Here is a 12618-nt window from a genome sequence, read left to right as displayed (position 1 = left end):
TGCATCGTGTCCTGAGGGGCTCCGCGGGGGTCTCAAGCTTCACCCTGACCTTGGGGATTCAATGAATTGCCTGAGGCTGCTGCCGAAGGCACAGGGATGCCCGTGAGCAGCGTGGGTGCCCCTCTCGGACCTCGGGGAGCCCTGGCAGGCCTTCCTCGGTCTGTTTTCGTTCGCTGGCTTCCGCCCACGCTTTCCTCGGAAGACGGTGGCTTTCCTCGGAAGACGGGTGGCTTTCCTCGGAAGACAGGTGTCGTGGTTTGAGTGACCTTCTCTTCAAGTCCGCCCCTTCCCCTACCCCCGAGATGGGTGTCCAGTCAGTGTAGCTTTGCCCACCCCCACCGGTAGGGGGCTCGCTGCTCTGCTCCCAGCGGTTCTGTGCTAAAGTCATTCGGCTCCCAGGAGGCCCTCCTGGCCTCGTCCGCCTCTCCGGCTGGTTCCGCCTCCAGTGGAGGCAGCCCTTGCCCCAGCTCTGGTTCAGCGCCCTTCCTTGCTTCCTGCTCGCTGCCTCCGGGCGCGCGAGCCCAGCTGCGCGCAGGGTCCTGGCCTCCGTGTCCTCGGGGCCCCGAGGTTACAGGCGTGAGGGTGCAGGGAGCTCGCTGTTGAGAGCCGGGGCCGCGAGCGGGCGGGCGGGGTGGGGGAGGGGAGGGAGGCCGACTGCGATGGAGGAGGAGCCCAAAGGACCTTCAGTCCATAAATATATTGTTTTCTTTTTCAACGAAAAAGTCTGCAATTAGAAAAACGCCTGAGGGCGGGGCTGGGCGGGGCTTGGGGGGGGGGGGCAGCCGGTTCTCAGTTCTGGCCCCTGGCCCCGACCATGGCCCCTTCCAGGGAGGGTGCCCACCCCGCCCTGGGGACCTGGTAGGGGACACGCGGGCAGCCGTCGCCTAGCAGGGGTGGCCGGGATAGTCGCGCGGAGACGCCGGAGAGGTTCAGATCCAGCCTCGCTGGCGGCCGACCCGCCCCCCACCTTGGGGCTTCGGCCCCTCGGCCCAGAAGGAACCGAAGGAACCGCCGGTCACCGGCAGACGCAAGAATAATATTTACAGTGAGACGCTGGATAAAACTCCAGCTCGCCCGGGGGTACCTACCCCCCACCCCCGCCCCGGGTAGGGGAGGCCGGCGGCGGAGAAAGGCCCTCACTCGGGCAGCCCGTTCTTCATGCCCAGCTGTTCCTTGAGGGCCCGCAGCTGGCCCAGACTGATGTTGCTGCCGCCACAGACGATGACCACGAGGGAGGACAGCGGGGCACGGAGCTTCCCCTCAGCTTGCAGCTTCTGAACCACGCGGCTGTACACGGCGGCCAGGGCCGCCCCGCAGGCGGGCTCCACCAGGATCTTCTCGTCATCTGCCAGAGGAGGGGGTGATGAGGGTGGGGCCTGGCTTCCGCGGGGTGGGGGGGGTGGGGGGTGGGGCAAGGGGACTGTTGGGTCCCTGGGAAAGACTCGGGGCTAGGAGTCTGGGCACCAAACCTCCCGTCGCTATCCTAGTTGACCTACGGAGCCCTGAGGCAGGGCTAGGTCTCACCCGGACCGCTCCCACGGATGAATGTTAACTGCCCGAGCACTGTGTTGAGAAGGCTTGGGTCGTCACTTGAGCAAGACCGCCATGGTTGATCAGCCAAACTGACGGCTGGTACAGGAGGATTAAGTGCTCCCTTTCGTGTGTGTGTGTGTGTGTGTGTGTGTGTATGTGCGTGCGGTCCCTGTCCTAGGCTGAACCCAGAAAGAGTCCAACCGCATCACAGACCCACTTCTGAAGCCAACCCTGGGGTTGGCTTTCCTTTTTCACCCTGGCTACCAGGAAGCTCCCTGCTATCATGGTTATCAGTCCTCTTCACTTGTGGCTTTGGCCTTTCTAGTTATACTGCTGCCTTGTATTATCTTTCATTAACGGGACGTTCTAGCAAGGGGTGGGAGACAGAACTGTGAGGAAAATTTGTCGTGAATGGGATCTGTTAGGACACCAGTTAGTCCCTGAGCCAGCAGGGCTTGGAAGGACTTGGCACATACCCACAAACTTCTCAATGGCGGCCACAGCCTCCTGGTCCGAGATCACCTCAGAGAAAATGGGGTGCTCCTGAAACAGCTTCAGGGCCTGAGCCCCCACGGTCTTCACGCACAGGGCCTTGGCCACGCTGGGAGAGGTGGTGATGGAGAAGAAGGCCGGAACGGGGGAAAACAGGAGGGAGGAAGGCGGCAGAGATCGGGACGAGGAGGGATAGAAAGAGAAAAATGGATTTGAGAGGGAGGAGGGAAGTGGGGTCCACGGGCAGGGGCGCGGGGCATGCCCTCTGTGGCTGTAAAGCACTGAAAGGCCCCAGAGGCTCCCCGCCAGAGTGAGGTCTCCTCATAAGACGCGGAGGCGTGAGTGGGGCGAATAGCCTATCCTGATCCACGCGGACGGAAAAGCCCCCTTGCGGTTCCCTGAAAGGACGCCACCTGCTCGACCCTCCCTAAGCTGGGCACCACTCTGCCCGTCCAAGTCCCGTCCCGCCCTTCAAGGCTCAGGATTCAGGCCACCTCCTCCAAGGAGTCCCCCAGGGACTCCAGTGCCTGTGTCTCCGGACGGAACTCTCGAACGGTCGGTCCTCCCCCGCTAAACAGACATAGCGACCCCTTCTGGAGGGAGTATGAGGTACCACCTGTTTTACGCGCGTTTTTAAATTTTTTTTTTTCAACATTTTTTATTTATTTTTGGGACAGAGAGAGACAGAGCATGAACGGGGGAGGGGCAGAGAGAGAGGGAGACACAGAATCGGAAACAGGCTCCAGGCTCCGAGCCATCAGCCCAGAGCCTGACGCGGGGCTCGAACTCACGGACCGCGAGATCGTGATCTGGCTGAAGTCGGACGCTTAACCGACTGCGCCACCCAGGCGCCCCTTACGCGCGTTTTTAAATCCTCACGGCTGTGTTTGCCGTTCCACTGGTTCGATTCCGTGGAAGAGGAAACCCAGGCAGAGAGCACGCGGGTCACTGGCCCACGGTTACGTGTTCAGGGAGTCGGTGGTGTGGGCACCCAGAGCAGGATCCGCGTAACCCTGGGACCTGCACGCGTAATCGGTGCCTTGTCTTTCTCCCCGCCCTCCCTGGAGTCATCGTCGGCTTCATTTCCAGCTCACCTCGCCCATGAGCACCTGCAGCCTGAACCACCTGAGCCCTGAGCCCTGGCACGTGACTCGGGGTAGGCACTCCGCCATTATTTCAATGCCCACGGCGCAGGATCAGAGGCCAACATGGTGGCTGCTGGGTACCAGGCTCAGGAATCCACAAGGAGGTCTCACCTGGACTCCGTCTTCCCTATCTGAGGTAGGGACCTGTCTACCCAATATCTATTCTAGCTGCACACGTGGAGACCCGATAGGAAGACATTCCCTGCAGTAGTTGTGGCCATGTGACTAAATGCTGGCCAGGGAGAGGTCAGTGGAAGTACTGTGGCTTTAAAGGCAGGGGGCATGGCTCTTTCTGGCCAGATGGACTGTGGGTGTGACAGTTGGCACTTAGGCAGCCCTTCTGGGCCGTAAGGCTACATGATGAGGATGATGGAGAACAAACTCGAGGAACCTGGACCCCTGGCTTCAGGGAGCTCCCTGCCCCGAGACCGTGTACCTCTAGACATGTTTTTCACTTTACAGAGAGGAAGTAAAGCTCCATCTTGTTTAAGTCACTGTTACGTGGGCCTCCTGTATAACGTGCCAAACCTAATCCTAATTACATACCATCTGTCAAAGGTTCGGGGCTGGAATATGAACTCCTTAGGAGCAGGGGCTGTGTTTGTTCACCACCCTGTCCCCGGGATCAGCAATGCTTGCACCTGTTAGGGGCTCAGGAAATGGTTGGCAGATTAACGAGGGGTGTAAAACCCCGTGGCAGGGGCCTCGATCAGTGATTAACAGTGAACTCTTCATGTGAGGAAACGTGACGTTCCCCCTACAGAGTCACACAGACCTGGGCTCGGTCCCAGCAGACCCACTCTCTGGCCGTGTGACTCTGGGCAAGTGGAAAGCCTCAGTTTCCCCATCTGCAAAATGGGACGGGTAGCGGGGATCTGCCTCGCAGCGGGCACCGAGGTGGGCTTCCCAAGGCCTGCTGAACATCCGCCGGAGGGGGCCCCGCTGCTCACCTGGTAACCTGGGGCAGGGAGACGAGCTTGCCCGCGGTGGTGGCGGCGTGGAAGCTGTGGGCTCCGGCGGTCTCCATGGCGATGACGGGCACGTCCGCCCAGCCCACCTCCTGCAGCCCCTGGACCACTCCGCACAGCAGGCCCCCGCCACCCACCGACAGCGCGATGGCCCCCGGCTTTGCACTCAGCGTCTCCTTCAGTTCTTTCACGATGGAAGTGTGGCCTTCCCTGGAGAGTTAGGGACGGGGGGGGGGGGGGGGGGGGGCGGGTCAGGGCTGGGCTCCCTGGAGACCCCACGGGGGCTGGGGGCGATCCTGGAGACGCTCGTCCTCAACCCAGGCAGCTGACGGGCTCTGGGCCAGTCGCCTCCTCCCCACCTCCACCCGGGTTTCCGGCTGCCCGCATCAGTCACCTGCCCACGAGAGCCCTCTGTCGCCCCCTGCACCGGGTGCCTCTGGGCTCCACATACCAGATGAGGGGGTCGTCAAAGGGAGGAATGTAGACCCAGCCCGGGTTGTTCTTTGCCAGGGCCTTGGCCAGCTCAAAGGCCTCATCCAACATCTGCAAGACCACAGGGGAGGTTGGAGAGGGTGAGGGGCTGGGGGGACCCTGCCCTGCCACCAGGTGCCCCCCCTCCGTGGTCCCTGCCCCCGGGTTGGTGCTCACCTCACCCACCACCTTGACCACGGCGCCCTCATTCTTGAGCCGCTCGATGGTGAGGGCAGGTGTGGTGCTGGGCACGACGATGGTGGCAGGGATGCCCAGCTTCCTGGCGGCATAGGCGGCTGCCATGCCTGCGTTGCCCGCTGCCGGGGATGGGGTGGAGAGCGTGTCAGTGAAGGATGGCCTGGGAGCCCAGCTGGGACTGTCGTCCCCAGACTCGGGGCTCCGAACACCCCCCCCCCCACGAGTGACTTCCCGCCTCCCCCCCTGGAATTCCGAACGGGGGCTGCCGCGGGCGTTTGTAATGGCTCGTCGCTGGGGAAACCAGGGCCCAGAGAGGTAGAGCGCCCGGCCCTGGGACACACAGGAGGAGGCACGCCGCCACTGACCCGAGGAGCAGACGAAGTGTTCACAGCCTTGCTCAGCCCACTGTGGAGACAAGGGGGGAGGGTCAGGCCCACGTCCCAGGCTTTCCCCGGGCTCTCCCCTCCCCCAGGGAGTAGGACTTCATATTGGCCTTGCCTCTCCGCGGACATCGCCCCTCCCCAAAGGGCCTGGCTCAGGGAAGGGTGCGGGGGAAAGGCAAGCAAGTGACGGCTCTGGGACGAGTCCACGGGCAGACCCTCCCGCGCGGGCACCGCCTCTTTGGGGGGAGTGCTAACCGCGGCTGCGTCGTGGGACTTCACACAGCTCTGGCCTCGCCCTGTCGAGGGGAGAGGGCCTGCCCCCCTCCCTCAGACGACGCGGAGCCCATCCCATACCATCCTGCAGAGATGTCCGATGCCCCGGATCTTGAAGGAGCCTGAAGGTTGGACGCTGTCCATCTTGAGATAGACGCTGGTGCCCGCCACTTTGGACAGGGACATGCTGTCACGGACGGGGGTCCGCACGTGCAGGGGCTCTCCAGACGTCATTGCTGGGAGGCGGGAAGGAGACCCAGATGGTCGGGAGAGCCGGCCCTGGGGCCCTCGGCGCGCCTGCCAGCGGGCCCTAGGCCCTCCCCTCCCACGAGGCCGAGGGAAACGCCCACATGAGAAGCATCCCGGACGCCTGGATTCCCATCTCAACTGAGCCACCTACTCACCAGGTGACATCAGACGAGCGAGGCCCCCTCAGCTCCAGCTGCCTCGTCTGTAAACCGGGGGGGAAGCCCCCCCCCCCCCGACCAGGGCACACTGTGCTGGGAAGCTGTGAACTCAGAAATAGCATTGGGACCTGGCACCTGTCAAGGGGCGTGACTCAGATGGATTCGCAGGGGCGGATGCAGAGCGAGCTGCGAGACGGTTACGTGCTAAAGAAGGGGCAGGACGGCGGGTGTGTACAGTCTGTGCGAGGACATGGGGACACACACACACACACACACACACACACACAATCCATAGGCTTCTGCGGGCATAGAACATCGCAGGAAACACACAAGAAACTCGCTAGGGTGAGAAACTCTCTCTGGGGAGAGCGGGCACTCGGCGTCCCCTTTCGTGCTATTTAACTATTTTGCTACGAAGAGGTATTGCCTCTTTATTTAAACACGTGTATTTTTTTATACTAACCTTTGGAAAGCCCTGTACCCAATCAGGGAAAGCTTTTTATTATTTTATAATAATTACTACATTGTTTATTAATTGCTTATGAAGCGATTACCATGTGCCAGGCACTATTTTAAACTTGACAGATATATATAGTTTAAGTTTACCTATTTATTTTGAGAGAGAGAGAGAGAGAACATGAGCAGGAGAGGGGCAGAGAGAGAGAAGGAGAGAGAGAATCCCAAGCAGGCTCTGGGCTGTCAGCACAGAGCCCGATGCAGGGCTCAGTCTCATGAGCGGTGAGATCATGACCTGAGCCAAAATCAAGAGTCAGATGCTTAACCGACTGAGCCATCCGGGCACCCCTAAGCTTTGCCAATATCAATTCACTTATTCCTTTGACCAATCCTGGGAGGTGCCATCATTATCCCATTCTCCTGATGAGGACAAAGGCTCGGATTGTGTTTCCCAGGATGGCCCCTGCAAGCCCTTCCCATCCCTTCATGATGGGACACAGGTGCTTTTCTCAGTGAGAGGCGGGCTCTGTGTTTCCTCCCCTTGAACCCTGGAGGAGGGGGGTGGTCTGTGGCCGCAGTTGGAAAAGACACGATGCGATTTCCAAGCGGTGGGGTGCTTGTAAATGTTCAGCAACGGACTCTCCCAAGACAAAGCCCCGATTTGTAGCGGGCGCACTTCTGTATTGTACGTAACCTTCTGCAAGGCCACTCTCGAGCTACCAACATGACGTCATTGCCTGTGGAGCTGGGAAGAGACGGCACAATCTGCTGGCTCCAGTGCAGCCCTGCTCCCCAGGCTAAGTCACAGAAGGGGACACAGCCTTTGCCTGGCCGTCTCTCTGGGGCAGCTCCCCTCTCGAAACCCAGCTGCCAGGATGGGAGTAAGCCCAGGCCGCACGCAGAGGCCACATGTAGGTGCCCCACCTGACAGCTGATGGCCAGACATGGCGGGGTGACCTTGAGATGTCACCCTGCAGCCATCTGAGAGACCCCAGTGTGAACTGCCCCAATAAGCCCCAGGGCCATGACAGACAACAATACGATGAACGCTGTTGACCTTGGGGCAGTTGGTCACACAGCAACAGGGACCGGAATATTATTAATGTGACTTGCCCAAGGCCACACAGCTAGTTAGTGGGGGAGGCAGGACTGGATGAGACAGTCTAGCACCCGGGCTGCAGGCTGTGGGTGCAGCTCAGGGCTCCCCTTCTGCACGGGCTCTGGGTGATCGAGAAGCTGAAGTGGCCCAGAGTCTGGCCACCACACACGTCCCTTCTCCTCCCGGAGTCCCCCCAACTCGGGCTGAGCCAGAACTGATCAACGGGTGGTTGCGCGGGGAGCCTGTCTGGCCCTCCCCATGTCCTTCTCCGTCCCACACACGGCTGGCTGCCTCTCTCCACCCACCCCTGCCCCATTTCCAGTGACCCACCCGGTGCAGCCCGCTCTGGCCACGGCCTCCAGCTCAGGCCTCTGGCTCCCAGAGAGGGCCATATATGCCTGGCTCAGAAGAAAAGCGAGGGATGGGGTTCCTGACCACCTCCCCAGCCTTAGCTCCCCCACATACGGACAACTGATGTCTGTGTGAATTAACTAACATCCAGGGCCTGGGAGCGGGAGGCCCTGAACAGATATCACTTCTCCCCTAGGTCTCCTGAACAAAAGCCGGAGACTAGATGCACCCCATTACAGAAGCGTCCCCATATCTATTTGATTATTACCCTCCTGGAGGTTACTCCTGAAACAACGGCACCCCCCCTTCTGGCTGACGGGACCCCTTGTGCGTGTCGCCAAGCTCTGGCCTCAGGGAGCTCTTCGGGTTGGCGGTGGGGGGCATCCCCCCAAGACTGCTTTCGGGCGGATTTGGGAAGCCTCTGCCCCCACCTGGGTCTGGTTGCACCACGGATGCCTTCAGATGAGGGGCAGGGACCCCCTATGGGCACTGCTCCCGCCAGCACAACATCCTGGGGGGGGGGTTGCCAAACACGGAGGAGGGAGGGGGCTGGAAGCTGCTGTCTATGTGTCCCCTCTCGCTCAGAAGTCACTCCCCCTCGGGGCGCCTGGGCGGCTCAGTCGGCTGAGCATCACGACTTCGGCTCAGGTCATGATCTCCCAGTTTGTGGGTTCAAGCCCCGCGTCGGGCTCTGTGCTGACAGCTCAGAGCCTGGACCCCACTTTGGATTCTGTGTCTCCCTCTCTCTCTGCCCGTAACCCACTCGCATTCCGTCTCTCAAAAATAAATTAAGAAGAAGGAGAAGAAGAAGAAGTCACTCCCCCTCTCACAGCAAGAGCTCAATAAAAACGAACTCTCATTTTGAGCGCATGATCTCATCTCACCCTTCCCACTGCCTGATGAGGAAGGGTCCGTCATGACCCCCATTTTGGAGAAGAGACCACTGAGGCCCAGAGCTAGATGCCAACGCAGCCGGTCTGGCTTCAGAGCATGGGTTTTTACGCTCACGGACTCTACCTCCTCGCCTTGGCCTGGAACCTGCCCCCTCGCTGGGCCGCAGGCACTCCAGTCTGGGGTGGGGCTGAGGAGGGGTACTTACCTGGCCAAGGCGGCTGGACAGAGCGAGCAAGCCGGGAAGGGACGGCCAGGAGGTGATCTAGATGGATGGACTGGGTAGATGGGCCTCGGACAGATGGAGGGTAGCGGGGCAGGTAGAGGGTCTCCCGATTTGTCCCAGGGACTACCGGTCTGGGCCTTCGGTCCCAGGCTTTATTCCCCGGGCGCCTCCCGGCAGCCAATGGAGCCCCGGGGCTGGCCACGCCCCCCACCAGGCCCCGCCCCTGGCCGCTGGCCCGGGGGCTTCCGGGAGGGGAGGGGGAAGCTGGCCGGGCTTGTCCTGCCTGCGGCTCCCTCGCTCCCTCGGGTCTCTGTCCTCGGTGGCCACCTCCCTTCCCCACCCCCACCCTCCCCCAGGGCCTGCGGGAGGATGGCGTGAGACGGTGCACTTAGTCACTAGCAGGTGCTTGGCACCTAGTGGCCCCCCCCCCGGGGAAAGTGGGTACTGTCACTACCCTCATTTGACGACAAGGGAAGCGGAGACCCACGTGGTGACAGAGATGAGCGGGCCCGGGACCCCAGTGGGCTGCAGTGTGAGCACAGGTCTCCGTTGCGTTCCTCTGGCGTTCTCGGTGACGCTTTCGTCTCGAAGGGGCAGATGGCCTTCTGGGGACCACCCTGGCGGGTGGGGGTTCAAGTCCTGGCTCTGCCGGTTTACTCGCTGTGTTGCCCCGGGCAGGTCCGTTTGCCTCCTGGAGCCTCCCTCTGCTCATCCGGAAGATGGGGGGGGGGGGTGAAAATGGAACCTCCCTCCGCGGATTAGATGACCCAATAACGTGTCGACCTGCGGGGCCCGGACCGGAGTGGGTGTGCCCACCCCCTGCCCCGTGCCGAGCCTCCTGTCCGTCTGTCTCTGGCCGTGGGCAGGGGTCCGTAGGCCCCCAGGGGTGCTGCGCGCACACACGTCCGGCTCGTCTTTTCCGGCCCCTTCAACAAAGCCCTCTTGTCCCGCTGGCCAGGACGAGAATAGCAATGAGACGGAGGGCCGCGAGGGCACAGACAGCCCGCCCAGCCGTCCCTCTCACGGGGTGCAGCAGGACTGAAGACGCGTGGGCATCGCGAAGCTCCCACGCGGTAGGCACAGCCTCCCTGTGTGCATCTGAGCGTATACAGCCGGCGCTCACGACGCCCAAGCCGCTGCCTGCGGCCCATCCCGTTCCGAGTGCGGCCGTGTGGGGTCTCGCTTAACTCTGGAACCGCCAGGCGACTGGGCATGTTGAGCCCCCTGTCACAGGTGAGCAGACGGGCTCAGGAAGTCGGAGTTCTCGGCAGACGCAGGACTGGGGGGTGGGGGAGGGCGGCCGGGAGCTGCCAGGGGTGGGGCAAGTCGAGTCTGTCTTTCTGGAGACTTCTGCCCGTTGTTTAATTCGCTTCAGCGAGAATGTGTCACTGCTGTGATTTGAAAACCACCCCGTTAAGACAGCCAACCGTGTGAGCGTCCGAAAGAGGAACAAAGGCCACAGGTACGCCCCTGTTGTGGACATCCGCCACTTGCTCCCCTGTGCCCCCTCCCTGGAAGGCCTGGGGGGAGGAGGGGCAGCCGTCCCTGTGCAGACCTCAGCGGGATCAGTTCGGGCCTGTGACTCTCCCGTCCCGAGGTGTGGCAGCTTTCATACAGCAAGTGAGTCACTTTTCTGACAGGCCCACGTTCAAATCCAACTTTGGTCATCAACTTGCTGTGTGACCTTGGACGAGTTACTTAACCTCTCTGTGCCTCGTTTTTTTTTTTTTTTTTAACTGATAGTAGTGTCCGCTTTGTAGATTTGTTACGAGGATTGAAACCGAACTGGCGTAAAGTTATAAGGATTGTGTCCGGCGAGTGGTGGACCCTTGAGAGGTGATGGTCATCCTTATTTTCTGGTACCCAAGAAGGCGTTTGAGTTCTTAGCTGTGGGTGATGGGGAACAAGGGCTCTTCTCTTCCATCTAGTCCTCCTTTGAAAGGGCTTCAGAAGTAGGGGGCAGAAAGTGCAACTCACCCTCTCCCATTTAGCAGATGGGCAAACTGAGGCCTGGATCTATCCAACGTCGGAAGGCGAGGGGGCAGCGCAGTCCCCGTCCCGGGAGGAGGGATGGGAGTCTGGCTGGGGAACCTTGGGCAAGCTGCCTCCCTCTCCCGGGCCTGCTGCTTCTATTACATCACACCTTTTCCAGAAGCGTCCCCGAGGATGGCCAAATCAGCGTGTCCTTGGCCGCGGGAGGCGGGGGTTCTGACGATTGTTTTCACAGCTCAGAGAGGAACGGGCAGCTCCCCTCTCTGTTTGCCCGCCCTGGCTGGAGCCGCCAGCCCTGGAGTCTGCTGATTGGTTAAGGTCTCCCGAGCCCATCAGACCTGGGTTGAAACTGACACCCGGGTGTGACCTCAGAGAAGTCACTTAACTTCCCTGAGCCTCAGTTTCTTGCCCCCAGAAATGGGGACGATGATACCTCCCAGGTCTGGGTATTGCAGCCTCGGGCCGGGCACAGAGGAAGGGACTTGTGAATGGTAGCTGCCGTTCTGATCGTCTTCGATCTCATTATCGTAATCCAGCACCTTCCCACACTTGCTGGTCTCCTGGCCCTGAATCTCCCTTCCTCATTCATGTTCCTTCCCCAGCCAGTCGTGGCTTAGTGCCTCTTTGGGATTCTGCAGCCTGGCGGCCCCTGGAGTCTCTCCCTGGGAGCTCAGAAGCAGCCTTAGGGCAGGTCTGTACGGACCCCTTCCCTGCTGGATTCCCCTCTCTATCCGCCCAACATCCTGTCGGGCACAGGACAGCCCCCCACCAAAGAAACACAAAGGGTTATCTGGCCCCAAATATCAGTAGTGCCAAGGTTAAGGAAACCTGCGTAAGGGTAATATGGAATGAGACCCATACCTCCCTCATTCTCCCTTCTCTACTTCTATTAATATGACCAGGAGAAATGAATTAATCCCACCCGGGTGACATGTGCTTTATCTAAAAAGCTGTTGTTCTGTATCCAACTACTTCCCAATCGACCTCCAGAGAAGTTAAAAGATTTTTTTTTTCTTGGTGAAATTAACCCAATCAGATAAGGACTATCTTGTTTTGGACGTGATGCACTTAACCTCTGTGATTTCTACTGTGGGGCTTGGCATTCAGTCCTCTTCGTGTTCACTCGCCTGGCTTCAGTTCATCATTTGATTCGATTGAGACTTTGTGACCCCTCCTTCGGTCATTGGGCAGAGCCGTCTGTAGGGACGCCTCCCGGCTTTGCGTCATCCGAAAATGTGACAACAGTCTCTTTGTGGGCCTTTATGGCTAAAACTGGCCACGGCCAAGGTCAGGACCCCAGGGCCACACTGGGCCTCCCCCTTGGGCTTATCATCACCCATCAATCAACATGTGATGGGTGGAGTTGGCTAGGTCCAGATGGCCTCTGAGGGATTTTGTCCAAAGTTCATAGAAAAATCAAGATATTCGCAGCAGGATTAAATCTCAGACCACAAACTCCATGTGCAACAAATGGAGACTTCTTTATTTTCCCCTAACCCTGCTTAATTTTTTATTTTAATTATTTTTTTGAATGTTTATTTTATTTATTTTTGAGAGAGAGAGAGAGACAGAGACAGAGTGCGAGCGGGGAAGGGGCAGAGAGAGAGCGGGAGACACAGAATCCGAAGGGAGCTCCAGGCTCTGAGCTGTCAGCACAGAGCCCGACGCGGGGCTCGAACCCACGAACCGTGAGATCATGACCTGGGCCCAAGTCGGACGCTTAACCAACTGAG

General features: G+C 59.9%; 1 protein-coding gene across 1 annotated transcript; it reads right to left on the bottom strand.

Annotated features, from left to right (window-relative positions):
* Positions 1-904: 904 nt before the first annotated feature.
* SDS (serine dehydratase) lies at positions 905-9073 on the bottom strand. Its single transcript, XM_049619300.1, has 8 exons — positions 8876-9073; positions 5545-5699; positions 5173-5212; positions 4787-4926; positions 4590-4681; positions 4121-4348; positions 2010-2134; positions 905-1345 (listed from the first exon to the last, which is right to left on the bottom strand). Exons 2-8 carry the CDS (start codon positions 5695-5697, stop codon positions 1137-1139), a joined length of 987 nt encoding a protein of 328 aa, XP_049475257.1. The 5' UTR covers positions 5698-5699; positions 8876-9073; the 3' UTR covers positions 905-1136.
* Positions 9074-12618: the final 3545 nt, after the last annotated feature.

This window comes from Panthera uncia (genome assembly GCF_023721935.1).
Source record: "Panthera uncia isolate 11264 chromosome D3 unlocalized genomic scaffold, Puncia_PCG_1.0 HiC_scaffold_8, whole genome shotgun sequence".
In the NCBI taxonomy this organism is placed as follows: Eukaryota; Metazoa; Chordata; class Mammalia; order Carnivora; family Felidae; genus Panthera; species Panthera uncia.
This window is presented reverse-complemented; position numbering and strand designations above follow the sequence as displayed.